This window comes from Corvus brachyrhynchos, unplaced genomic scaffold (assembly GCF_000691975.1).
Source record: "Corvus brachyrhynchos isolate BGI_N302 unplaced genomic scaffold, ASM69197v1 scaffold115, whole genome shotgun sequence".
In the NCBI taxonomy this organism is placed as follows: domain Eukaryota; kingdom Metazoa; phylum Chordata; class Aves; order Passeriformes; family Corvidae; genus Corvus; species Corvus brachyrhynchos.
Window position 1 is genome coordinate 14,879,240 of NW_008239553.1, and position 25,820 is coordinate 14,905,059.

The following is a 25,820-nucleotide window of genomic DNA, read 5'->3' on the forward strand; positions in this document are numbered from 1 at the left end:
TCTCTTAAGTATTCCAAGCAGTTTCTTTTCTATTTTGTGCTGCATACAATTTTCTAAAATAAATTCAGCAAATGATGACTCAATATTTTAAGCCTTTTTCTTGTTACAGAAAAGTTTCTTACTTTACTAAGGCAGTTCTGTGTAGAAGATGGAGTTTAGGAAGAGAATCTGCATAAAAACCTGTAAAAACTTCTACATTTAGATTTACATCTTTGCACCAGAATGGAGGAGTCCTTTTATAATCAGTGTTGAACAAGATAATTGTTTTCAAATTTTTTCAATATAAGGTGTTGAAAACCGTTACAAAATAGTTTATCCTTACAGCTAGGAATTGCTGGATTAGGTCACTGCCATTCTTAGGATAATTTCAAAGGTTAATAGTGGTAGGAAAGTATCAGTTGTTGTTTGTTCGACCCGGGCATAAGTGAGTGCTCTATCTCCTCTCATCGCTTGGCCCTGTAAGCCCCTTGGCCTGCCCTCTTTTTGGGCTAGTTTTTGCAGAAACATGATCTGTGTTTGATCTTGTACTTTTTCAGCATGTAGTCCTGCTGTCATACATCTTAGTCGTGCAGGATCTGCATTGAGGCTGGGACATTCACATCATATTTGTTCAACATTGCAAAGACAGACAGCGAGTAGGAAAAGCTAAACTCTTTAACTCTTAAAATAAAAACTTCAGCTTTCTTGGAATCAATGATTTCTGTTTTCTAAACCAAGTTTTTGTAGCGATTTATAGCAAATCTAGAAAAACTGTTATGTTGAGGTTGTTTTCATAATTCTTTGTGAAGGTGTATGTTAAACCCAGCCAAAGCAATTAACATACAAAGTTAATGACAACAAAGATTTGAAACCAAAAAGGTTGTGGAAATGTTTTCAGATGTTGGTATTTTATCACTTAGAAATATGCAACAGATTCAAACAAGCATTCCTGTGATTGTTTCTCTTACATTTAAACAAAGAAATAATCACTTATATAAGACTTTATCTTTTTCAAACATTCCCTTTCAAATTTTTTTCTTCAGTTAATGCTCTAGTTAATTTTTAAATCAAAATTTTAATTGAAGAGGTTATAATTTTAACACGTACAACAAAGATTTGATGAGTCTCTGTAGTTTATTGTAGCCATTAAAAAGTTGTGGCTGCTGGCAGAATACCAGTGAAAGTCTAAAGCTGAAACAGATGTGAGTAGCAGAAACCAAGTCCAGAGAAGCGTCGGGCCCAGCTATCCAGACAGGCGCGGCCCTTTAGATGTAAATAATTTGAACAATATTAACCGGGGCTGCCTCTGTCATAGGGTACATTGGATTTATTTCACAGTTTGTTGGCTAAGGTAGTCTCAAGCAGATTACCTTGGAAGTGGGATGAGACAAAGGTAATAAATGGAAGAGGGGTTTTCATTGTGTCATTAGGGAATGAACTAATGTTCCTGTTAGTGACTTACCTTTTTTTCTGGGATTTGTAAGGAATGATTAACAAAAAAAGAAGTCTATCACTTCTTGCAACTGAAACGGCAATTTTGATAGCTACTTTTCATAGTAGTTGTCATTTAGTATTTAAAAATATTGTAAACTAGTATTTCACTAGTTTATCAAGGCATTCATTTATGTTTCTAACATGGATATTAACATAGGAAAGAAGGAGTTATCGTGAGTGCTGTGTCTTAATGGTATAAACCTCTGGTTTGAAATATGTAGACACTGTGGAACCGAAAGTTCAAATCTAGATGGAGCACAAACCCTTTCATCCTTTTCAGATAAACAGATTGAGTTCCATACAATTTGCTATTTTGAAATCTTTCAGATTAGACTTTAAAGGTGCCAACTAACTTTATTCTGAAGGGATTAGACAGAAGTTAGAATCAAAAATTCAAAAGAATTTTTGGAGAACCTTAATCCAACAGGTTTTTAAAACATATTCCAGAACAACTTTTTAATCATGACCGTTTTAGGTTAAAAAGAATGAGAAACAAAGATATGCATTTGATACAGGCTTTTAAGAGGAAAGAAGTGAGTATTAGATGGTGAGATGAAAATTTTGGAGTGAAATCTGGCTCCGCTCTGACATCCCACTAGAAAGAAATTTCTGTAAACTCAGGTTTTTGCTCCAGGTCTTGTTGGTGTATTTCCAAGGTTTTCAAATATTACACAGTATCATAAGCAGATACATTTATTCATTTAACACATGTTAGCTTTCCAGTAATCTTTATAGTTATGGAAAGAAAAGGTTTTGCTTTGCTTAAGATTTTAAGACACCTTATTCCTTGTCTAGGGCAATGAATGATTTCCACGTTTTCCTTCCCCTGAGACCAAACATGATTTACCTTTTAATTTGGATAATGCCAGTTGGTATTCTTGAAATTGCTATTCTTCTGGAATTAGAACAGAATGTTTTGAATGTGTAATCATAAGAAGATTTTCAGAAAGAAAGCCACTTTACCAAGGTTTGATAGACTAGTATAAGTTTTACCATGAATCCTTTTATTAATCTATGTCCAAAGCTGAACAATTTTAATTAAATCAAAATTAATTGCACTGTAGCTTGTGTCCATCTGTCATACTCATTCCTCTTCTTTGCAATACAGTACATAAAATTTTAAAATTTTATGCTGCTCTGTTACTGAAAAGAAAGCAATATTAGATGCCTTATGTAATTTACTGTGATATTCATTATAACTTTTTTGTATTCTTGACCTTAACAAATGATATTTATTGAATTGTTAGAAATGCAAACCAAGGTGTCCACTCTAAGGATTTTCAAGAGTCACACTTCTATTTCTCATAATTAATTAAATTTCCTATGAGATTGTAACATTCTGATTCCACTGAAAATCCACATACCCTTTACTTTCCCCCACTTTCATGGCCACCAGTAGAAATATTGGTTACAATTTTCGTATGAATATTTTTTTCAGTACTGTATATATGTTTTAAATTTTTATGAACTTAACTGTGTGTGAGTGTATCTGTAGGTGTTTGCACACACATGCATGACAGAAAGGAATTAATCTAAAATAAAATGGAGACTTTATGGATCTGCTGTGCAGTAGTCACTTGGAGCCAGAAGGCATGGTTTCCCGTTGGGCACCTCTTAACCTAGTTGTTGATAGATCTGTATCTTGCATAAGTATGTAACCCCAACATTTCCCCATTTAAATAGGAGAACTTCCCCAAAACTTGGGTTTATGACAACTCCATTTTGTAAAATTCCATCATCCTTATGAAAAGATTAAAAGAGAAGTAAGTAAATCTATGCATGAAAAGTTGAGAAATCTCAATGTTGTGTTGGCCATTTTCACACTGTTTTTTATACAGAATCATTACAAGTATCTTAAAATCACAGAGAAGTGCAGATTGGTGGGTTGGAATGTACATCTGGAGGTCCTGTGGTCCAGAGCCTTTGAGCAGGAATAACTTCATATTTAGATTAGGCTGTACAAGGCCATAGTCAGCTCAGTTTTTAATCTAAGGATGGAAATCACAACACCTCTCTGGGCACCTGTTCCAGTGCTTCATTGCCGTCTTGAATATTTTTCTTTATCCCATGTGAGAATTTCCTGCACTGCAACTTGTGGCTATTGCTCCATTTTCTTTAGATGTGCCTTCCTCAAAAAGTCTGGCTCTGTCTTCTCTCTAGTTATTCGTTATATAGTTGAAGTGACAATCTAGATCCCCAGCCTGCTTTCTCTATACTGGACTGAACATACTTGGCTTCCCCTGCCTCTTTTTCAAGTGCTTGATTTACTTTTCATTCCTAAATGGCAGGACAATATAAATAGTCTTTTTCAGATATGTATATATATTCATGTATAAATAAAATACATTCTTGTTCACAGAAACAGGTCCAGTGGACAGGATGTGACTAGCAAACACCATGCCAGTCATGTCACTCTCTAAACACTGTTTCTTAGCACGGCTGATTAGACCAGACTGAACTGTTGCATCTACGCTGTTCTCATTCAGTGCCTCTTCAGGTAGCTAGGTATCACTTTCTATTGCAAAGCATGGAAGAAAATTTAGAAATAAGAAATGGATGGAAGTTGAAAAAGGTCACTCATTCTCGATGCTTTCAGCAACTGTTACTATAAAGAGTCAAGGAGGAAACTGCTAAAAGAAAAAATAATCAGTTAATGCAGACTAAAACTCTGATTTTCCAAATTTAAAGTACTGAAAAACATCTGGAGTTATCAAGGATTATAAGGAAATATATTTATCAATAGGAAAACATACGAAGGCAGAAAAGTTTAATCGGTATTATTCACAAGAAGTTAATTTAAAATTCCAAAATGTCTTTTCCCGTCAGAGTCCTCAAACTGAGTGAAAGGGTTTTGCAACAAAATGTCCCTTAATTAACTATAGACTGGTTTTGTTCTAGAGATTAATTGATGTTTTCAATTAATCGATTGAGGTAACTTCAGCTCTCATTGGATTTCTGCGTATGCATAGATGGAGAAATTAATTTGATGTGTTATCATTTAGTCAGGTGGAATTATTTAGTTCATGCATAATACAGCCTTCAGTAAAGTCTGTTCTGCGGACCAGTGTTCTAGTGTAATCATGATACAGCTCAAGGATCAATCAATAGCGCAAGGATTGCAGTGTCAAGGGGTTTTATCTATTGTTTGATTTCCTTGATAGTAAGGTTACTGGAGCACATCATGAAAATTCTAAGTATTGTATCAGGTTTGAGTATTAACTTTCTAAATATCTTGTAGTATCAATAGCTACTTCTCAATAACAGATGATTGTTTATTCATTACAGGAGGATAGTATTCAAAAAGTATCAAGCATGCTCTTCTAAAATATTTTCAACCAATTGAAGCCTTAGTTTAATTTAAATAAAATGTTTTAAGTCAATTAAAAAGAGGGGCTTAAATGTCTGACTAACATACATGTCAAAAAATCTTCAGGAGCAGAGAAGTTATATGATAATTTACAGGACCTACTTGCTTCTTTTTTCCTCATGTTAGTTATATGTTCCTTAAATTTTTGGAAGTGCAAGCAAGTAGAATTTTGAACTGTGTGGTGGAACATGAGGAGCCAAATAAATGCATGTGTTATTTCTTTAGGTAATAGCATAAAAGAAGCATGTTGTTTTGTATGTGGTTTCACTGTTTTTGCACAGTCCAATATTTACATTATCTATTTTGAGGCAATGCAGAATAATGTAAGGAGAAGAGCAAATGATGGCTTTGTACCGGAAAAGTTGGGGTTCATTTGTGCAAGAGTTGACCCTCTTTTCTTTCTCAGAGTTTTCTGAGCACTTTTTGAATAGTCTCTTGCCTTAGCAGGATGAGATGTATTTCAGTTTGTTTTGATTTAGAAAGATCCAACACAGGCATTAAAAATGCATTTTCTCTATGTGCATTGGATTTTATTTTATAATAAAAGTAACTTTTTGACAGTGTTCCACTGGTAATGTTCATATGTGAGTACATTTAGTAGGAATTTTTCTAAGTGGATCGTTTCTTAAAATTTCATTAGATTTTTTAGGTTTTGATTTAAAAAGATAGTATGGAATGCTTTAAATAGCATTCAGATATATAATAGAGGAGCAAAGCAGTAATGTTTTTGAAGAGTTTATTCCCTGAAAGCAGATGTCTGCATGTGTGCACAAAGGCATAGGGAGAAAGCTTTCAGTTGGTTAAACAATGGCATGCTGTTAATTTTTTCTTTTACTTTTTTTTTTCTTTGGCTAAAGAATTCTCGGAAATTTCTTGTTAAAAATCATTCTGCAAATGTTAAGATTCTAAAATGAATCTTGGGAATACCACAGTTAAGATTTTCTGTGCAGTTTTCTGTGTGCCCTTTTAAATAAATAAACACGTGTGCATGTTAAGCATTAGTTAGGTAACTATGAAGGATGCTTCTGGGAGCAGGTAGTATACATCTGGGAACAGGAGGAATATTGTCCCCATCAATGTGTGTGATGGATAACGAATTATGTAGTTTGGAGAGTGTTAAATACTAGTGTTGGGAGGAATGGTGACTTCATACTTATGGACCTCATCAGCTTTTCCTCTTTGCGGAAGCGTGCAGTAAAAGACAAGACAGATTTCTGCTAGAATTGAGACAGTCACATATCAAAGATTGAAAGTGCATTAGTTCAGACCGTGGGATACAAATTAGTAATAGTAGGGCTAATTAGCACTTCGAGAAGTGTTCCTGCTAATACTGCAGGTAGTTTATGAATTTACGTGATTTTAAATCTAAGCTGAATGCTCGAGCTGAATCAAACTTCTACCTACTTGGTAGAAAAATTAATTAGGTCGAACTTTATGATCTGTCTTGCACATAAAATCAGAGATCTGGCAATAGAGAGGAAAATAGGGGATCACTTCTGGCTTCTAGTTTCAGCTCATAAACTGTTTCAGCCATTGCCCAAATCTCTTCTATCTGATCCCTTATTCAGTATGCTAAGTGATAAAATGTTTGAGTGTTTGAAAGGTCTTTTTTTTTTTTTTCTTAGCACTGTAAAAATCCTAGCTCACCTGATGAAAATATTATTCTTGCTTCTTAAAAATATTGTCTCCCTCCCAATTACCCAGACAAAACTCTTCAGTTTCAAAGTATTCACTATTTTGTACTGTTCGGAGAGAAGGGAAGTGTTCCAGTTTCTCAGCAGATTCTGCTAGCACACAGTTCTACGCTCTTGACAGATCTTAATGATGTGTGGAGTTCTGTATGTTTGGATCTTGACACCTAACAAAAGTTTTCTACTAATCATGTGTGCTGGAATCACTTAAAGGAATCTTACAAAGACTTGACTGGAAAATTATGAGGCTTTAGTCATTATAATCATTTATATGTACTGTTCAGTCCCTTGCACTGTGCTTCTCTGCCGAAGGGTGCCCTGAATGTAAACTACCATTTCAGAAGGAGTACATTAAGCAGAGGCTCAGATACGTTGCTATGGTGTGAAAAATATTTAGTTTTACTAGCAGTCTTTGTTCATTTTGCTAAATGTAGTCTTGGGAAACAATTTTAACAGAAAGGTTTTTAAATGATTTATGTAAAATATTGATGCCCTTTCACCAAACAAGGAGCTAAAAAATTTTCTTTTAGGTTAGTTGAAACTAATGCAGACCTGAAAGTTCCTCTGTATGCCATCACCAACTTTAAAAGTTCAAAATGTTGTTGAACTTAAAATAAAGCCCCCTCAAAAGACAAAGGTAGAATATCTGATCAAACTTGTGAGAATTGTCAAGATGTCTGTCTCCTTCAGAGCAGGTGAACTTTACAGCGTCTTTTGTGTGCCACTTTCCACATCTTAGGACTTAGTACTGAAATGTTTTTTCTGTCTCATTTATATATGAGAGCTAGACAACATAACAAATACTTGTTTCTGTGTGTCACGAGGAAATGTGCTTCAGACAAAGACTGGACTTTTTTCTTATTATCTTCTATCCTCTGAAATTATTTTTTTAAGAAAAGAGAATTATTAATATGTGAAGAAGATAATTGTATGTAGAAGCACATTTCTTCTAAATTAGCTGAAAATATCTTCACAGAACAGTAGCTACACAAGCAATTAATAGGTTGGAATGGTATATTTAGTTTTATGTGTGCTAATACTTCTATGCATTAAATTGTTGACCTTTATTTAAGACCATAAAAACAAAGCTTGAAAACAGAGTCCTACCACAATCTGATGCCCTTTTACATTTTTCTCAGATATTTTTGTCTCAGAAAACTTCTCACCCCACTTCACAGCTCTGGCTTTGGTGATAGAGATTGAACATTTGTGTGTTCCTATTATTGATGTGTGTACATGTATCAATATGTGTCAAAAAGGGCAAATACTGTCTCTGAAACTTTTCTGAGTCAGCAGCAGCGTAGCTTCTTGCAGTTGGAAGTTGTTAAAATTCTTACCATGCTCCCACGGAATCAAGATGAATGTCTTCCCTTCTGTACATTATTTAAAATTCTATCTAAAAAGAAAATTTACATGCAAGTTTATTTACAAGTGCAAAAGCTGTAGAGAGTGCAAAATGTATTAAATTAACAATATCACGTGAACAACTCCAGTAAGTAGGTACCTAAGTGTGTATAATAAGAGAATATAACCAGATCCTGCAACAGTGTCCAATGGGTAAACATTCACCTCCAATAACTATTTAGCTGTTTCCAAGCAAGTTGTTTCCAAGCAAGAAAATTAATACAGCAAAACCAAAGGAAATAAATCATAAGAAAATTGTATCACACTTGCTGAACAATACAAATTTATGCATTTTATCTGAGGTTTATTAGGTTTTTATTTGGGTGTGTAGATCCATGTAGTGTAACAGGTTTCTGCACTGTAAAATATCATGGATTCTCTCATACAGAAATTTGGGGTTATTTAGCACTACATTAAATTCATTTGCAATCAATTTCATGATTTCAAGTGTTCTTCGAAACAGAAAAGGTCAGGGTTCTAAAAAAGAATTATCAAATAGTAATCCTTATGTCAAAGATGCTTGCATTGTAACAAAATAAAAGAGCAAGCTTGGCAGTATAACCTGCCATACTCTGAACGGACAGGAGCAGGGGAGGTTTAGCAGCTCTTACAAAGGCATAACTCATAGGGGATAGTGTCAGTGACAGGTTTATAGGAATTCATGGTGTTGATACTTGGTTTTGCTGTCAGGCTGATTCCTGTAAATGCTGCTGGTGGGTTCTGGTGAGTAAATAGTTAGTAATTTACTGTTATCAACTTTAAACTATTTCTGGTTTTGCATTTACTTTAAAAATGGTGCTTAAAAAATTCCAAATCGTGTCTGATTGACACAGAAATGCTCTTTACGTGAAAGTTTGTTTATGGGCCATGATTCTTTTGACAGATTTACAAGTGTCTGTGGAGTTTTAAGACTATTTCCCAATAGACATTAAGTGAGAGACATTCTATTTTGTAAATATTTTCACTTATATTGGGGATTTTTAAAGAACTTTTTGAGCCAAGTACTGCATTAAATCTGAAGACAGTGGCAAACTGATAATCAGCAGTTTCCAGCTTTGTTTTAATGTTTTGCTAATGCTTTCCATTTCTGTGGCCAAGATTTGTAGTGGGTGAAGCATGATGTACATCCAACAATTTGTAAGGGCTTTCAAATACTTTTGCACACTTGTATTTTCCTTCTTTTTTTTTTTTTTTTTGCAATAGCTGATTTAGAAATAAACAATTTTCAAAGTAGCATATTAATTCAATTTCACTAACATACAGCTCATACCAAGGAAAAGAACCAGAAGTTTATTACATTAGCGGAGAATTTGCATCTGTTTGAACTCAGTAATGCTGAAACAGGTTTTTATTTTCCCCAAAGATTATTTTGGAATGAGATGGTGAGAGAAGTGTATATGTGGTGTTATAGCTGTCAGCTTCCTCAGAATTCCCGCATATTCCTCAGAATTTCATACATTTTTTCAGCTTTTCAGTATGTGTTTAAAAGGAATGCATAATAGGACCCTTTACCTCCAAATCATTCTAATAAAAACTTTGCTGACATAATTTTCTTTTAAAGAGGAAAAGGTTTTTACTTAAGTGAATATGAGAACAAAATAAAAAGAATAGATGTAATATTCACTCATGTTATAGTATTTTCATCAAGGAAAATCAAAGCAATCAATGGAACTAGACTTCCCAGTTTTAGGAGTTTTTTATATAATGTTTGGCATGACTTTTTTTTTTTAACAGTATGTTTCAAGTAAATAAAAAAACAACTAACCAAAAAGCCTTATATAACAGGAAATTCAGTGAGTGCTAATTACCAGAAACCTTTTTTATTATGTTGTGTAGAACTGAGGTAGGTCATACAGTTGAATGGTAGACTTCCACCATGACTACGAAAGCAGCTTGACAAAGACCACCTGACTTTAATATGTATCATTACAACTGCCGTTTTAATCAAGAACTTCACATTAATGGTGTCATTAAATGCTTTTTTCTCTTCAAAATATGTCTTTTCTTGTATCTGAATTGTGATTCCTTTGAACACACTTCCATCATTCCTTGCCATATTGATTCCCTAGCAAATCTGATCACGTTCTAAGGTTCTTCAGCCTAAAAGATCTCTTTTTAAGGCTTTACAATAAAGTAAATTACTAGAATTTGCCAGCATTTACTTAACTTCTTATGTCTCTTTCAGTTTCATTGTTTCAAGATGACTTAAGCATTTGAAACTATATCAGCCCATTTCACTTCATCTCAAACTTTTAGGGTTTTAATCAGCATCCTGATTCACTTATTGTATGTCATCTGTCCAATTTCTCTTCATTTCTGTGCCTTTCTTCTTACTGTTCCTCTCCCCTCATTCCAAATATTGATCTCCTTGTTAGGGGTGTTAGGATTCTTAAGAATTCACTATCCAAATCAATTTTTCTTCTGTAATGCTCTATGTGTTGGTACTTCTTAACCAGATTTTCCTTAGTTTTTGTCGTCTAACCTTTTAAGGTTAATGTTAGTAATCTCAATTTAAAAAAAAAATTGCTGAAGGTGGTTTCGATGTACTTTCTTTTTACTTTAAGAACAGTTTATCCTAGTCTTGGTCACTTAAATACATGGGACCTACCTTTCTAAATCTTGTGTTGTTAAAGCTTGTAGGAAGCATCCAGAAAGCTTTCAATGCTTCAGATGATGCATTAGCAACACCGTATGTTTTGGAAAATGCCTTTCCAGAGTATATTAGAGTGTGTTAGATACTACTGTACCTACAAGTTTATTAGTCTAATACATAATCATAGAAATTTAATTCTGTATAGATTTATATAAATTTATGTAAGAGTATTATAAAAGAATTACTGGTTTACAATTGTTGCAACCTTACATGACTGTAATAATCATGGGCATTTGCAGTGTTCCAAATGCCTGAACATATTATATATACTATATTACTTTTACAGTTTTGTCATTTTATATTTATCCAAAATAGTTTCTAAATAGTTCCTCATTATTTTGTGTATATTTGTTTAAACAAAAAGGAAGAACACAAACCTATAGCTGTTACTTTGTTCAAACTTACAGCCAGAAACTTAAAATACTATCTCAGTTATTTTACTAGATTTTTTCCACCTACAAAATTCTAATGTCTGTTGTCTTCCAAAGTAGACAATTTCTTCAACAATTTGCTTGATTGGAATCTCTTTCTAGTTCTGCAGACATAAATATTGTATTTTTGTATTATAACAGTCACAGTGTATTATAACCAGTGTATTATAACAGTCACAGAAAGTTCAAGTTTTTAGTGGTAAGCAGCATGTATCATAAGAAAATAATTTTAAGATGTCATATAAACTTCCCTGATTTTGGATTTTTTTTTTTGCTTAATTTTAATTATTAAAGACACATAACTGAGCAGCTAATAAAAGACTTTCTTTCCCAATCTAGTATGGCTAAATTACCGTTCTATTCTGCCTACTATCTGGCATACAAACAAATATTCGTTTACTTCACACGGAATCATTTGAAAGGTTCGTCATATGCTACAAGTTACAAAACTACAGATTAAAGATAGACTGTGGCCCAGGCCATTTTTCACAACCTACATGAGTCGTGGAGAGTTGCTAAATTAAAGTATACTCTTAGGTGGGAACGAGTATTTTCAGTATTTTTCTGATAAGAATTGTCCTAATGCATTTCTGCTCTCAATTAATTGAAAAGCTGTGGTTCTTTTCAGTACATCCTGATGGTCCAAGGGTATTATAAGCACAATACTCCTTGCACAATAAAATATATGCATATCTTTTCAACCTTCTGTTGACTTTTTACACTACATTGCAAATTTAAATTAATGTGACATTTAAATTACACAGCCTCAACTTGTTTCCACAGTTTTGCATTAATTTTTTTTAATGGTGGTAGCAATATGGTGTGAATACAGTTCATGCAGCCAAACTGTAAGTCTTAGGTTTAACTCCAAAATAAGTTTCCATCTAAATTTAGCTTCTTGGGAATGAAAAGTTGTGGAAGAAAAATTTTGTAGTGGTTCATAAATTCAGTTGCTAAATGGAAACTAATTTCATTTTGATTTCTGTCTCCCATCACCTTTAATGTGGAACACTGGAATGCACTAAGTTTACTAGAAGTTCTAGGCCTGTTAAAATTCACTGGCAAAAAAAAAAAAGTTTTTTAGAAATTGGCATGGCATCAGTTCTTGAAATAGCAGATAGATTAAATAGTAAACGAATTGCACTTACATTTAAGTTAAATTTCTTACATACTTCAGCTGTTTCGTGTCATGGTCTGGGGATGGAATACTTAAGTAATGCTGAATTTCTGCATCTGTTTCAGGAAAAATGGTTGAGTATAGGATGCCTGGCACTGATTGATTAAAATCAGTCCAGATACAAGGCATCCTCCACTCACCACAGGAAAAGACTTTAAAGCTTTAAATTACCATCTAGAATTAGTGTGTGAGGGAGGCTGTGTTAGTAGCAAGCCTTAGCACATTGCAGGAGTTTTAGGACAAATTCCTTACTAAAGATGGATTCTACTCTTTTAACACATACAAAATTTTTTTATTTAGTATGTTAAACTAGTATTGGTATTTTTTATTTTAATGTAATTGCTGGATTCCTTAGTGCTTATTTATTACCTCTAAAGTAAGTGTAGGTGACTAATTTAGACGTAGACTCCTATGGTGGTGAAATCTACTTTTGGTACATTACTTCTGCTATAAATGTGTCTCATCTTCTTTTTATAGCCTCTGAAAAGCAGATGAAATTAGTTTGCAGAGAGTCTTCTGAAGAGCATCTCCAGCCCTTCAAGGAGAAATTAGAGGAATTCTTCCAGAAAGGTAACCACATCTGAAAAAAAACTTACTGCCAAATAGTGTAATGGTTTACAAAGTTATGTATAATGTAAGCTGCATAAAGTATCTGTTTCCTCTGAAAATTCCTGTGGATTATGTTCCTAATGGGCCTAATATACGTTAATATATGTTGATATATGTTATACAGATCTTAGACGTCACTTGTCAAGGATAATCACTCCCTTGATCTCACCCATTTCCCATTGGTTATTTTGTGCTTTGTTCTTTACTATTATTTGTAGGCAAAATGAAAAATACATTCATCACAGACCAAATTTATCAGAGGAAATATAAAGCTTCAAAGACTTGTAAAAGACTAGAGCAAAAGACACTCTTTTAGAGAAAGTCCACAATATACATGTCATCTTTTCTCACTAGTGGGAGCTTATGAACTGACTGACTCATATTTAAAGATTTTGTCTTGTGTGAGACAGAAATAAGCATTAGGAAAAGTTATTTACCAGCTTAGAGTCTGGAGACGGTGGGTGAAAACCAAAGTACAATTTAGTCACCAGTTGAAAACAATGTAAATGCAGGTTGCTGTTGAAAACAGCAGTCCTGCTCCCTCATGTTTCCCATACTGTGTTCCCCATCACCTGCTTCTGCCAGCACCATTGCTTCTGGAGCTGTGCAAAATATATACAGGAAGACACTTCCCCCCCTCTCCTTGTAGGAGTACAGTCTTTTTAGGTAAACAAAACAAATTCTGTATTTTTGACAGTTAAGAATTTAATTGTATTTCTCATAGAAATGGTGAACAGTTTAATAATTTGCTATTTGAGAAGTCATTTGAACTATCTGAATATGCTCATCCAGACAGAATATTAGTGATCATTCAGATTGTTGTAATAATTTATTAATTAGCTTAATCTTTTTTATGAAGATTGTCCTAATGTCTTTTTAATAACTTTGTTTCATGAGGCTATCTTGTGTAAATATTTTGTGTAAATACAAATGAAAATGGGCTGTTTCAAAAGTAGCAGTTAAATTGTACTGTTAAATAAACTAATACTCTCCTTTACCCTTCTCCCAGGCCATGGAGCTCAATGGATATATTTATTTGATAAAATTTTTTTTAGTTGCAAGTGTATTTGGATGGTATTTAAGCAGCAAATTCCTTGCCACAGAACTTCTAAAACAAAAAATGTAATGGAAATCTTTATGTCACTGCAGGACAGTTTTATTGTCTTTCTAATGTATTTAACTGGAAATTTTCACTTACAGTTTGACAATAATATCAAGATTATTATTGTAATACATGTATATATATATGTTTGTATTTCTGCAGAACCATTATGATCTCCAGCATGTTTCTTGATCTAGCTTTCCAAAGTATTGTAGTAATTCAATTTTACCCAGGTCTTGCCAAAACCCTAACCAAACGGTGTCTTCCACAATCATATCACAGATTCTGAGATTCTCACTGCACCCTGGATCTCATGAGGACTGTTGTGGTTCATGCAGAGTTGGCAGCTTAGCACCACACAGCTGTTTGCTTGCTGCCCCTCCATGGGGAGGCAAAGAGGGGCGGAAGGGTGAATGAAGGAAAACTAATGAGTTGAAATACAGACAATTTAATAGCGAAAGCAAAAGCTGTGTAAACAAGCAATGCAAAATATGGAATTCAATCAACTCCTTCCATCAGTGAGCAGGTGTTCAGCCATTTCATAGAATCATTAAGGTTGGAAAAGGCTTCTTAAAAATCATCAAGTCCAGCCATTAACCTAACGCTGCCTGTTCCACCACTAAACTGTATCCCTAAGCACAACATCTGCACTCCTTTTGAACTCTTCCAGGGATGGTTATTCCACTACTTCCCTGGGTAGCCTGTTTCAATACTTGATAACTCTTTCAGTGAAGAAATTTTTCCCAACCTCCAGTCTGAACCTCCCCTGATGCATTTGTCCTATCGCTTGTTACTTGGGAGATGAGACTGACCCCCACATGGCTATACTTCCAGGCTAAACAACCCCAGCTCCCTCAGCTGCTGCTCATCAGACTTGTGCTCCAGACCCTTCCCCAGCTCTGTTGCCCTTCTCTGGACACACTCCAGCACCTCAATGTCTTTCTTGTGTGAGGGACGTAAAACTGACCACAGGATTCAAGGTGTGGTCTCACCAGTGTCTAGTACAGGGGGTTTTGTCACTTCCCTTGTCCTGTTTCCCACAGTATTTCTGAGTTCCATTTAGAGCACACATTTCTAAATTTCCCATTACCAGGAGAGCAGGACTTCATCATGCATAACCACTACTTGGGAAGACAAGCATCATAATTCTGAACTTCTCCCCTACCTCCTCCTTCTTTTCCAAGATTTATTTCTGAGCATGATGTCATGTGGTATGAGTTATCCCTTTGGTTGATTTGGCTTGGCCCCTCCCAACTTCTTGTTCATCCCCAGCCTGCTTTCTGGAAATCAGCATTAGAAATAGAGAAGGCCTGAATGCTGTGCAGGACTGTTCAGCAATAGCTAAAACATGGATGTTATCAACGCTGTTTTGGTCACAAATCCAATCTACAGCACTGTAGGAGTTCCCTGTGAAAAAAGTTAGCTCCACCAGCTAAAACCAGCAGAAGAAATAGCAAATCATGTTAACACAGTCTTAAAAAGTATAAAGACAATCCAGTACCTGGTATCTCCTGCAATGCTGAGCTACCTTTTTTATCATACGCCACTTTCTGATGAGTGGAATATTATATAAATACCCAGTTGATCTTGGAAGAAGACTAGTTCTGCTTTAGATAAAATTGCAGTTTAATTATGCATTATCATTTCAAACAGAAAAACATATTCTTCCAAATATTTTCTATGTTTATGCCTATTGATGTGGAAATTGAGATATATTTTATCCTTATGTGTGTGAATAATGTATATATTTTAAAAAAGAAAGAGGTTACAGTCCTGCATGGTGTCCTGGAACAAGGAGTTCTATATATTATTTTTTATTGGACCTCACTTTTTTCGTGAGATCTCTTGTATACTAGAAAGAGCATATGGATTACTTACTTGTCCACTTTTAATTATGTTCCCTTGTTCTACTTTTGCGTTATAAAGTTATGCTTTATGGTATCTAATCAGACACAATTTTGTATAATTTAACTTCTCATCTTTTGACATCTTACTCTACCTTATTCTGAAATGAGTTTTCAGTAGGCTGTCAAATTCTATAATGATTGACTCTCTTTTTCTGTCAGTCACCTGATTGATTTGAGTCTTTATAATGGTGAACATTACTTTCTGTGGCATTAGAATGCAAATCCTCTAAAATTCCACACAGAAGATAGGGAAAAATAACACAGAAACCCATCTTGATTTATGTCACTAGAATAGGCATTGGACAAATATCAAGCTCAGAGGTGTCTGCAAAGTCAGCTGCTTCTCTGAAATTAGGAGTTAGCTGATAATACTGAGCATCCAATAAGCGTCTGTTTTCAGTTTTGTTTATCTAAAAAAGAGTTGTGGCTGGTAAGGAAACATAAGAAAAAATTGTCTGTTCTCTTTCTGCCAGCTCACAGCAAGTATCCAAAACTCAGATGCTTTTCTGAAACTTTTGGCGTGAAAATAGGGCTGGAACTCATAGATATTGAGGTTTTTCCCACACGCGCAATTCCCATCATTTCTAGTCGACGCGAAGTTGGAAATACTGTAAGGAAAAAAGTCCTGATTTGCTTATACTGAAATGTTTACATTTCCTAATTATAATTAATACCAATTAAATCTAATACTTGCTGTGTTGTAACAAAAAACACTGAGAGTGTTATGGAGACTGACATTCTAAAATGCTAGAGGGGATAAACTGTACTTCTGCTGATGTCAGTGCTGGTTTGTATAACTGGATGTAATGTAGCCCAGTGCCTTCAACAGGGAATTAGGTGCCAGAAGCTTTGGGTTCCGTTCCCAGTTTAGCTGCTTTGTATGTGGTGCTAGCAGAGTTGGTTGATGTCCTTTTCAGAGAGTGCCGTGTTTTCTGGTACGCAGAAGGTTAAGTAATGATTCTTGCTGGTTATTGTAGTGAAAGAATCTTTGTCAAGTACTTTTTGAATCTCACATGAAAGACATCTTAGGTAAACTGTCTTAATGCTTCACTAGTTGTATTTGATATGCCTATGCTTTTTGGAAAAGGCTTAGATTATTCTCAAAGTTGAAATAATCTTTAGTAAATCTAATTATATCATGCGCAACAAATTATATTAGTTTTTCTATAGTATGGAGACCTACTAATTATTATGAATTAATATTCACTTACTGTATTTCCATTGAAATTACTGTATGGGGTGGTTAAAAAGATGTTCATAATTATTTTCCATTTAAATTGCCGTGATATGCAAGAAGGCCTTTGAAATCATGAAATTATTGTGTTGTCTGGAATGTTCTTTAATTCATTAAATTCTTGCTCAGAATTTCTTAGAAGAAAACTCCTCTGTTGATATGAAACTATCTCACACAAAAAAAAAATCAGAATAGTTATATGACTATGAGAAAGATGCAAAATACTCTATTTTGAGATGGAGAAAAAGAAGATTTTGGTTACTACAACTGTGCAGCTCACTAGAAGAAATGCTGGCCATTAACCATTGGTGTTTTCCATAGTGTTTCTTATTCTCCTTGTGCATTCCCTCAAGAATAATACAAACCAGAAAGCAAATGGCATACAGGATTAGGTGACTAATGTTAATTAAATTTATTTTTTATTTTGCTGCTTGACTATTTCATATTGTTTGTCCATTTTAATAAATGTAGAAACAAATAGCACAGATTCATGCAGGATCTTGCAAAATCTGTTTCCACATTCTTCTTCAGTGGATCCAGGTCAGAAAGCATGTAAAAACTTCAATCTGTGCTTGGGTTCCTCCCTCATGTACTGGAATGTGAAAATGAAAGAGTCTTTATGCTTCATAGCAGTTAGCATAGCAAGAGCATAGCTGCTTCTCTTCATTTCTCTAAGAATAAAGCATCTTGGTGATGAAGACTGTGCTAGTACAGGAATTTGTTTAATTTAGAACAGAGTCTGGGAAGCAAGTAGTCTGATGTCAAGACAGAACAGTTTTTGAAATTCTTTAGTTGTGGAAAGCAAAGCTATTTGGGAAAGGTGCATGATACACTGAAGTGACCAAGGTAACAAGCAAGATGGAGAGGGAGGGATTTGTCAAATAGAGTAGTCATTGAGATTAATCCCAAAGAAGAAGAAATTGCACTATGTTTAGAATTCTAGCCTAACATTTGGGAAACATCGCTTAGAGTAATTGCTTTGCTACAACTGCTGTGTGTTGTATACTACATAAAAGGTCAACACTGTGCTATCTATGGGACTATGCAATAGAAAAATAGAGTCATAGACCAAACTAGTCACTGCAGCAGTCTGTCAGGAGCTAGTGAATTTTTCAGACAAGCTTAGCAACCATATGGAAACAGTCTGCAAATCCACTCTTAACTGCTGAGTGATTTCTTCTCAATAATTTTAGCCAGGCTGCAGTAGCTACCTGGGCATGCATCCAGTCCAATGCACTTTCGAATGCTTTTCTGGTACAGAACAGGAGTTTTGATCCACATATCCTCATTTGCCTGTTGAAGTGCACCACAGAGGATTGTTGAGGTAGTCCATTGGGAAAGAAAATAGGAAATAAATTCTGTTAGGAAGGCCATTATGGCTGGAGCTGAGAGTTAGGGCTGTTCAGCCTAGAGAAGAGAAAGCTTTGGGGAGACCTTACAGCAGCCTTCCAGTATCTAAAGTGGGCTGGTCGAGAGCTGGAGAGGGACTAGTCACTAGGATATGCAGTGATAGAACAAGGGAGAATGGCTTTAAACTGAGGAAGTGTAGGTTTAGATTAGATTAGATATTAAGAAGAAATTCTTTACAGTAAGGTTGGTGAGGCACAGGAGCAATTTGCCCAGAGAAACTGTGGTTTGCCCCGTCCCTGGAAGTGTTCAAGGCCAGGTTGGATGGGGCTCTGAACCACTTGGTCTACTTGTTCCAACCAGCTCGATGGCAGCAGGGTTGGAACTAGATAATCTTTAGGGTCCCATTCAACCCAAACCATTCTATGATTCTATGATAAAAGCTAGCAGCTGGCCAACTGAGTTTGATTGTTCATCATTTCCTACTTGTTGCTCAGTATGTGAATATGTTGTTCTTGTGCTATAGGTGCCCATACATGGTGATTTATGCTTCTCATCTAGTAGCACCTATTGTATTAACCCTGGAATAGCAACCTTTTATCAGTTTATAGTGCCGTACATATTTTGAGTGTAGGAGGATGATAGCGTAGTTTATTATATTACAGGAAAAAAAGTATTTCCACTCAAAATTGCTGCTTTTCTCTCAAAGCAGTCTATGAAGTATAAAGCAAGATGTTAATGTCATTTAGTAGTAGTGAATCAGAAGTCAAGAATACTCCAAGACACCATTTTTTTTCACAATACAATAATACTTCTTTTTTCTCTCTTACTGTCAACAGGACATACCTTTATACGTCTTAATACAGTCAAAGATTAGGAGGAAAATTGCACTGGCACTTATTTCCTTTCATAGTGTGACAATATTATATTGTTGTTTTTAAGACAGGTAAAGAGATTCTATTTGAAGTTGTTACTCAAAGCAGTTTGATAGAGCTTGTCTGTAATGGCATCCCAAAATACCAGAAACTGCTGGGAACTATATAAAATTCTTGCTTCTCTGCAATAAAATTGCAGCTTTGCTCCCCAAGAAGAATGTTAACAGAAAGAAAGATAAATATTCTAAAACTGTATATGAAATTAAGTCACATGCTTGTCTTCCCACTAGTGTTGTACTCCTCTGCTTGAATGTACATATTGGATTATGGTACTTGTGTTGCATTTTATTTGTAAAGCTCTTAAATATCTTAAGGCTGAACAAGTGAAGTAAGAAAATCAAGGATAATTTTTAAGAGCGCTAAATTTCAGTAGCAGCTGTCTGTTAAAATACCATGTGTAAACAACAGCAGAAGAGCAATAACTTACAAGGTTCTTGCTGTTGACCACATTTTTCTTACCTGCAATTATGAAGCTGCTTCTGTCAACTAAAAAATAGCTCTGTACAGATAACTATTCCTACAAAGCACAAGAGTCCCTTCCAGATTATGTGACTATCCACTCTGCATATCAAATACTGATTCTTCTTTTTGTGACTAAAATGTACAGATATGAAGACTTTTAACTTCAAAGCTTTCTTTTCTGTTCTACTTATCGTAACTTCTTTTTCATTTAATTTGTTTTCACTGAGATGTTTTATTATCTCTGCCACACATATGCAGTTCTCACATTAAACAGTGTGGGAGGATATTTATGTCCAGCGTCAAACATGAAAAATATGTCATATTTCCTTGCAGTGATATTGTTTGCTTAAAACTTTTTATGCTTCCCAGCAATGACATTACAGACCAGGCAAAGTTTGTGTTTAGATCTGGAACGCTGTTTTATATGCCAGGAGCAGAATTACTTTAATCTTTCAAACTGTTTGTGACAGACATAACTGTTTTCATCACTCAAAGATTGTCATATTTAAACAGATGAAAGAGTGATTTACGTAAATTGGCATGAGTCTGCAAAGCAGAGAACCTTATTGCTGTGGTACTCTGAGATTGTATAGTTAGACAATACCCTCAGTCCATAAGACACCAAATAAGTTGTCCTGGAATGTGATTGCATCCATATGCCTCCTAAGTAATGCAATATTGACAATGAGCTGATTCAAAGAACAAGAATTTGCTCTGACATTAATATTTTCTCCTGCACTACCAGAAGAATTATCAATGTCAAGGTCCTGAAAATTGGTGTTAATTACAGCTATGACTTTTCAGGAAACTTTCAATTTATTATTTTTGAAACAGATATACATCAAATTGCTGTAACCAGTTTTACTATATCATGACTTACTATAGAAATTGGAAGGTTACACTCTATTATAATGTGCAATATGAATGTAATTTAGAAGAACTGGTAATTGAAAATGCAATGTCATCTTCTCTTAGAAGACAAGGAGGGAATCTCTTATAGAAAACAGTTCCTTCCAACTTCCTTTCAATTTGATTGTATATTATACTGAATTACCATGGCTGTTACAAAGTCACTGCCATATCATGATAGCGAAGGATTTCCTATTAATAGCAACTAAGTGACATAATGAATGTTAGTGTTAATACTCGTGATTTAATACAAAAATACGATGTATATGATAATTATAAAATCTATTCCTAGAATTACTGATGCCTTTCTATAACCACCATCAGCTATCTGGAGTTCAACATCCTCTTTAAATTCTCATTGTAACCTCTATTTTCTGTTCAATTCCACTGGATTTCTTCCATCTTCTATATCATAGACTTAGAGGTAAACAAAACTGTAGGTTATGGATGTTGGCTTTTCACAGGGATCCTATTAAACTTTTCTTTGAGTCCACCTGCTTTTTTTCACTGTATTTTTAGGAATTTCCTGCATGGTTTCCTATGTGTCTTCTTTTCTTTTTGTGTCTTCATGTGCTGATATTCAAAGTCAGTGAACTAATAGAATTTAAATCTGTGTCAAAGCTTTGTTGCAGGACATAAAGATGCTCACTGATTCATTACTTTAGATTATATGACCTATGAGCAGTTGTTTACATACATCGAAGAGACGACTGCAAGGAGAGATCACAGTCAAGGATTGGAAAGGACTGGATAGAAGAGATTCACACACTTAAATAATGAAAGGCCCAAACACACCTGGTCTCAAGAGACCCCAGTACCTAACCTCACACTGGTCACTCTAACTTTATGTGTGTCCCCTGTGCTCTGTAGTTTCACACCATTAAGCCTGGAGATATCCTTCAGTGCACCATATAATACAAACTGATTATGACAATAGCAGCTTAATCTGGTATGCAGTTACATGGAATTTCTCTGTAGACTTTTGTAGCTTTGGTATGCTAATACTACTTCTCAATTTTTTTTTTTTTTGGAGTTTCATTCCAGATTTTAAAAATATTGCTAATAATTTTATTATATTTCTGAAAAATTTTTAAAGTAAGTTGCCATTTAAATATTTGATGTGAAGAATATTCTGTGGTTATAGATGCAGATGAACCAAATTCCAAAGCAAGCACATGAATATCTTGTTTTATTGCTTTTGAGCATGATTGATGAAAATACTAGATGCTAAAAATTTCATCAAGAAATTGAAACTCTCTGGATTAGATTCTCTTATGGTCTAAACTCTCATTTCCGTTTTAAGCAATAAGAACAGGTAAAACCTGCAGTCTTGTTGAACAGGATGTAGCAGGACCATTGTTTTGAGAACAGAAATAACAATCACAATGTTCATAGGACGTTAGAAATTTCAAGCTAGTTAAAGGACAAAGCACCAGGTTGCTACTAAGCTCTCAAAATTGAGGAGTGACAGAGTAAAACCATATGGATGATACAGTGTTGTGAGATTACAACTGTGATTAAAGACAGATTTCTCCTAAATGTAAAAAAAAAAAAGTCTGATTTCAGGTCATCATTCAACCTTTCCTGCAACTTCTCTGATATCTTTGTGTCTACATACTTCAGATGCCAGGGCAAAATATTTAAAAATTTACCTTTGTCCTGTAAAGAGCCTTTATCATGCTGCTTTTGAACACCTTGACTAAGGTGGGGAAATCAGAAGTTTTATTTCTCTTAAGAGATGTCTGAAATTTATTGGAACAATACTTCTTTCATGGCGTGTAAATCAATTCAAACCTTTTAGCATCAGAATTCTTCATCTATCTAAACGTTGTCCCAAGTCAACCATTTTGAGAGTGTGAAAAAATATTTTTAAAGGACTTCAGCTTCTGAACAGCGTATTTTAGAATATAACTGTTTGTACAAAGCATATGTATGAAGTCTTTCATCTTGGGAATGTCTCACAGTCTGAAAGTTCCCTCCACAAAGTGTTGCCCTCTCTGGAACAGAAAGGGGTTTTATAGAGGTTTCTGGTGCCCTAGGACAGGCAGGGATACCTCACTAGACAGAACAGTGTATCTTCTGTGGCCAAGCAGAAATCTTCAAACATTAAAGAATATAATGCTTGAAGGAAAAACTGCTCTGTAAAATGTTTGGTTTTATTATTTAGAGAGTTATCAGTACAGTTTATCAGTAAATGTTTACAGTGTGTTTCCTTCACTTCAATTTTACACAAAAGACTTGACCCACCATTGACTTGAAGTGGAACTGGATAGGGCATATATTAAAGATTATTAAGCTTTACACATCAGGAATTCTTTCCTTACATGTAATTGGGCAGTTCCTAGGACAGAGAATCCCCAGGTTTAGTTAGGAGAGCTGATTCTATGATGTCTATCTGAAATAATGGTAGGGGAACTTTGGCTGTTCTTCCTTTTAAATTCCAGTAATTTTTCATTGTAATGTAATTTGATATTGGTTTGGTTTTATTGTGAATGAAGTAAATTTTCTCAGGATTTAAAATTTCTTTCCAAATTTTAAAAATATTGCCAGTAATTTTATGATATTTCAGAAATTTTTTTAAAGTAAGTCGCCTCTTAAATATTTGATGTAAAGAATATTCTGTGGTTATAGATGCAGATGAATGAAATTCCAAAGTATATTGTTGCTTTTACCTGCATATGATTTTTAAACTTTTTTTTTAAGTTTTTTAAGTTGAGTCAAGGCTTTCTTGTTCTAATAGAGAAAAAAACTAAGGGGAATTAAGCTCATTATGACTTTTATTACAGCGGAATGAATTTAGATGCAGATTATTTGTGTTAATTATCTTTCTCAGAAATTTTTTCTGAGGGGTTTAATAGACAATGTCAAATAAAAGTGGTAGTCAAATAAAACTTAGACTATGACTACAATTACATTTAACTCTTCTGTTAATAGGAAGGTTGGGATTGTCTTTTGCACAAATCTACTGTTATAATTGAGTAAAAGCCATTTCCAAGAGATAGGAGGTATCTCATAAACACGAAGGTAATAATAAAGGTCTAGAGGTACCGCGAAGCAGAAAGTCTGCAGCGATGTGCTGAGCTGGTGCACTCACATTCCCTGGTCTTGTTATGTAATACTTGTATCCTCTTCTTTCCTTTTATACGGGGATAAATGTAAACATTTTAAAACATTTACATACATTGCAGGGAAAAAAATTCCAGATGCTCTCAGCATAGAGTCCAACAGAAAATAAGCAAGCTGTAAAACACCAAAACAGATCAGGTAGATGCAGTAATAACTCTTGTTATTTTCCCAGTCTTAAATTAAGCTAACATGAGATTTTTTTTTTTTGGATACACTCTGATTTCTCTCATCACGGTTGTATCTGAGTACTTTCAAGGAATTAACTAAATGACCTGACTAATGTGTCACATATGCTTTACTTTTCCCAAGATCCTTCCCCCATAAGGAGAATAGTAGGTTTGTAGGTTTTTATTTAGAAATTGAGAGATCCTTTTTTCAAATATATTCTTCTATGTCTTTATCACAAAGACAAGCTCAGAAAAATATCTATGCCTTCTATTTGAATGCAGTTTGATGTTTCTTGTAGAAAAATCATTAAAAAGAATCCTAACAAAATACTTTTTAATGTTAGTATCCTGTATTTTATTTGTGGTAAGAAGGAGAAATATTCCAAGTCCAAGTTTGCCTCCTTTTTACATTTTATTTCAAATTACAGGCTTTTCAAGCTAGTAGCTAGATAAATTTTCCTACATAAATCGAAGTTCTAGAAAATCTTTGAGTTAAAAACAAGAATTAATGCATTTGAAGTATGAAATAATTTGACAAATATTTGTGATTTTGTAGAGGAAATTACAACATTTTTGTTTGAGAAAGTATTGAGCCTATAAGTATTTTTAACTATTTGTCATAACTATTTTTTAGAATGTATGTAGTCCAACAGAAGTGATTTTCCTATTGTTGTTTTCTTTAATTAGAAGTTAATAAGACACACATGCCTTTTCATAAAAGCATATGTGATTTTTGAGCAATATATTTTCTTTTTTTTGTATTTGTTTCTTGTTTAATTCTACCTCTTTAAACTTCGTGTTTCTCAAGCTGAATCTTAGGGTTTTATACTAAATATGAATCTTCATAAACAATACTGTTGTTGGTTAAAAATTTAGAGTTTTGCTGAAAGATTTTTGCTGTCTTGTTAATGCATACAATTTTTTTTCTTAAAAAAAGATCCTACTAGGTGTTCTTCAAATTCAGTTTTGATTCAGGTGTTAAGAAGACTACACTGAACTTCAGGGGCCGAACTATGTCATTTGGTGATATTAATAGACAGATGTGTAGGAGTTTGCTGTATATCTTCTTATAATTGATCTATAGTTTCATAAGACATTTTCAAATAAAGGGGTGTTTATTTGACACATTTCACGTTACTAAAATGCAGTTACAGATACTAAAAAAATTGGCAAAATCTACCTTAATATTACTTTTAAATGTGAATATCAAATATCAATACATAGATTTAATTTGATTTTCATTTTTATTTTATTTAGCCTTAAATATGGGTAGCTGTGTATTTGAAAATCCATACTGTCTATATGGCTGAACAAAAAGGGGAAGGTGACTGTCATACTTCCAAGCAACACATTTTTAGAAGGTCAGAATGATTAAATTCATTCTCAATAATGTAGTTTTTCTGTTCATGCTTTTTATTGACAGTCTTTGTTTCTTAAAGAAACTTCATTGCCATTTTTCTGTTTAAAGAGAAACATAGCAAAGAAACAGATGTGTCCCATATAAAATATGCAATAAATCTTGTCTCACAAATTCTTTGCTCTGAACTTTCTGACAGAAACTGTCAAATATCCACTTTAATTCTAGTATAAAATGTTCACTTTGTGTCATGGCGCCAACCACCATATGCTGGAATAAAGTCAGTAACCAGCAATAAAAAAGGCAACATACGCACCTTTGAAACAGTACAAGCAATCAACAGCGAGAAAGGTCTATATAAATCTATGGAGAATTAATCTCAGCTTTGCCACTATCCTGCTGTGCATTTACAATGAGACTTTGCTCCCGACCACCAGAAGTGGCTAACTTTGCAGGAGGAGTGTATCCT

General features: G+C 34.3%; 1 protein-coding gene across 6 annotated transcripts in view; it reads left to right on the forward strand.

Moving 5' to 3' along the window:
- Window positions 1-25,820, forward strand: part of FMN1 (formin 1) — a 188,912-nt gene that overhangs the window by 130,431 nt on the left and 32,661 nt on the right. For all 6 annotated transcript variants that reach the window (XM_017742015.1, XM_017742018.1, XM_017742017.1 and 3 more), the window contains one exon: window positions 12,674-12,766. In XM_017742015.1, coding sequence (XP_017597504.1) covers window positions 12,674-12,766 — 93 coding nt within the window. The remainder of the gene's footprint in view (window positions 1-12,673; window positions 12,767-25,820) is intronic.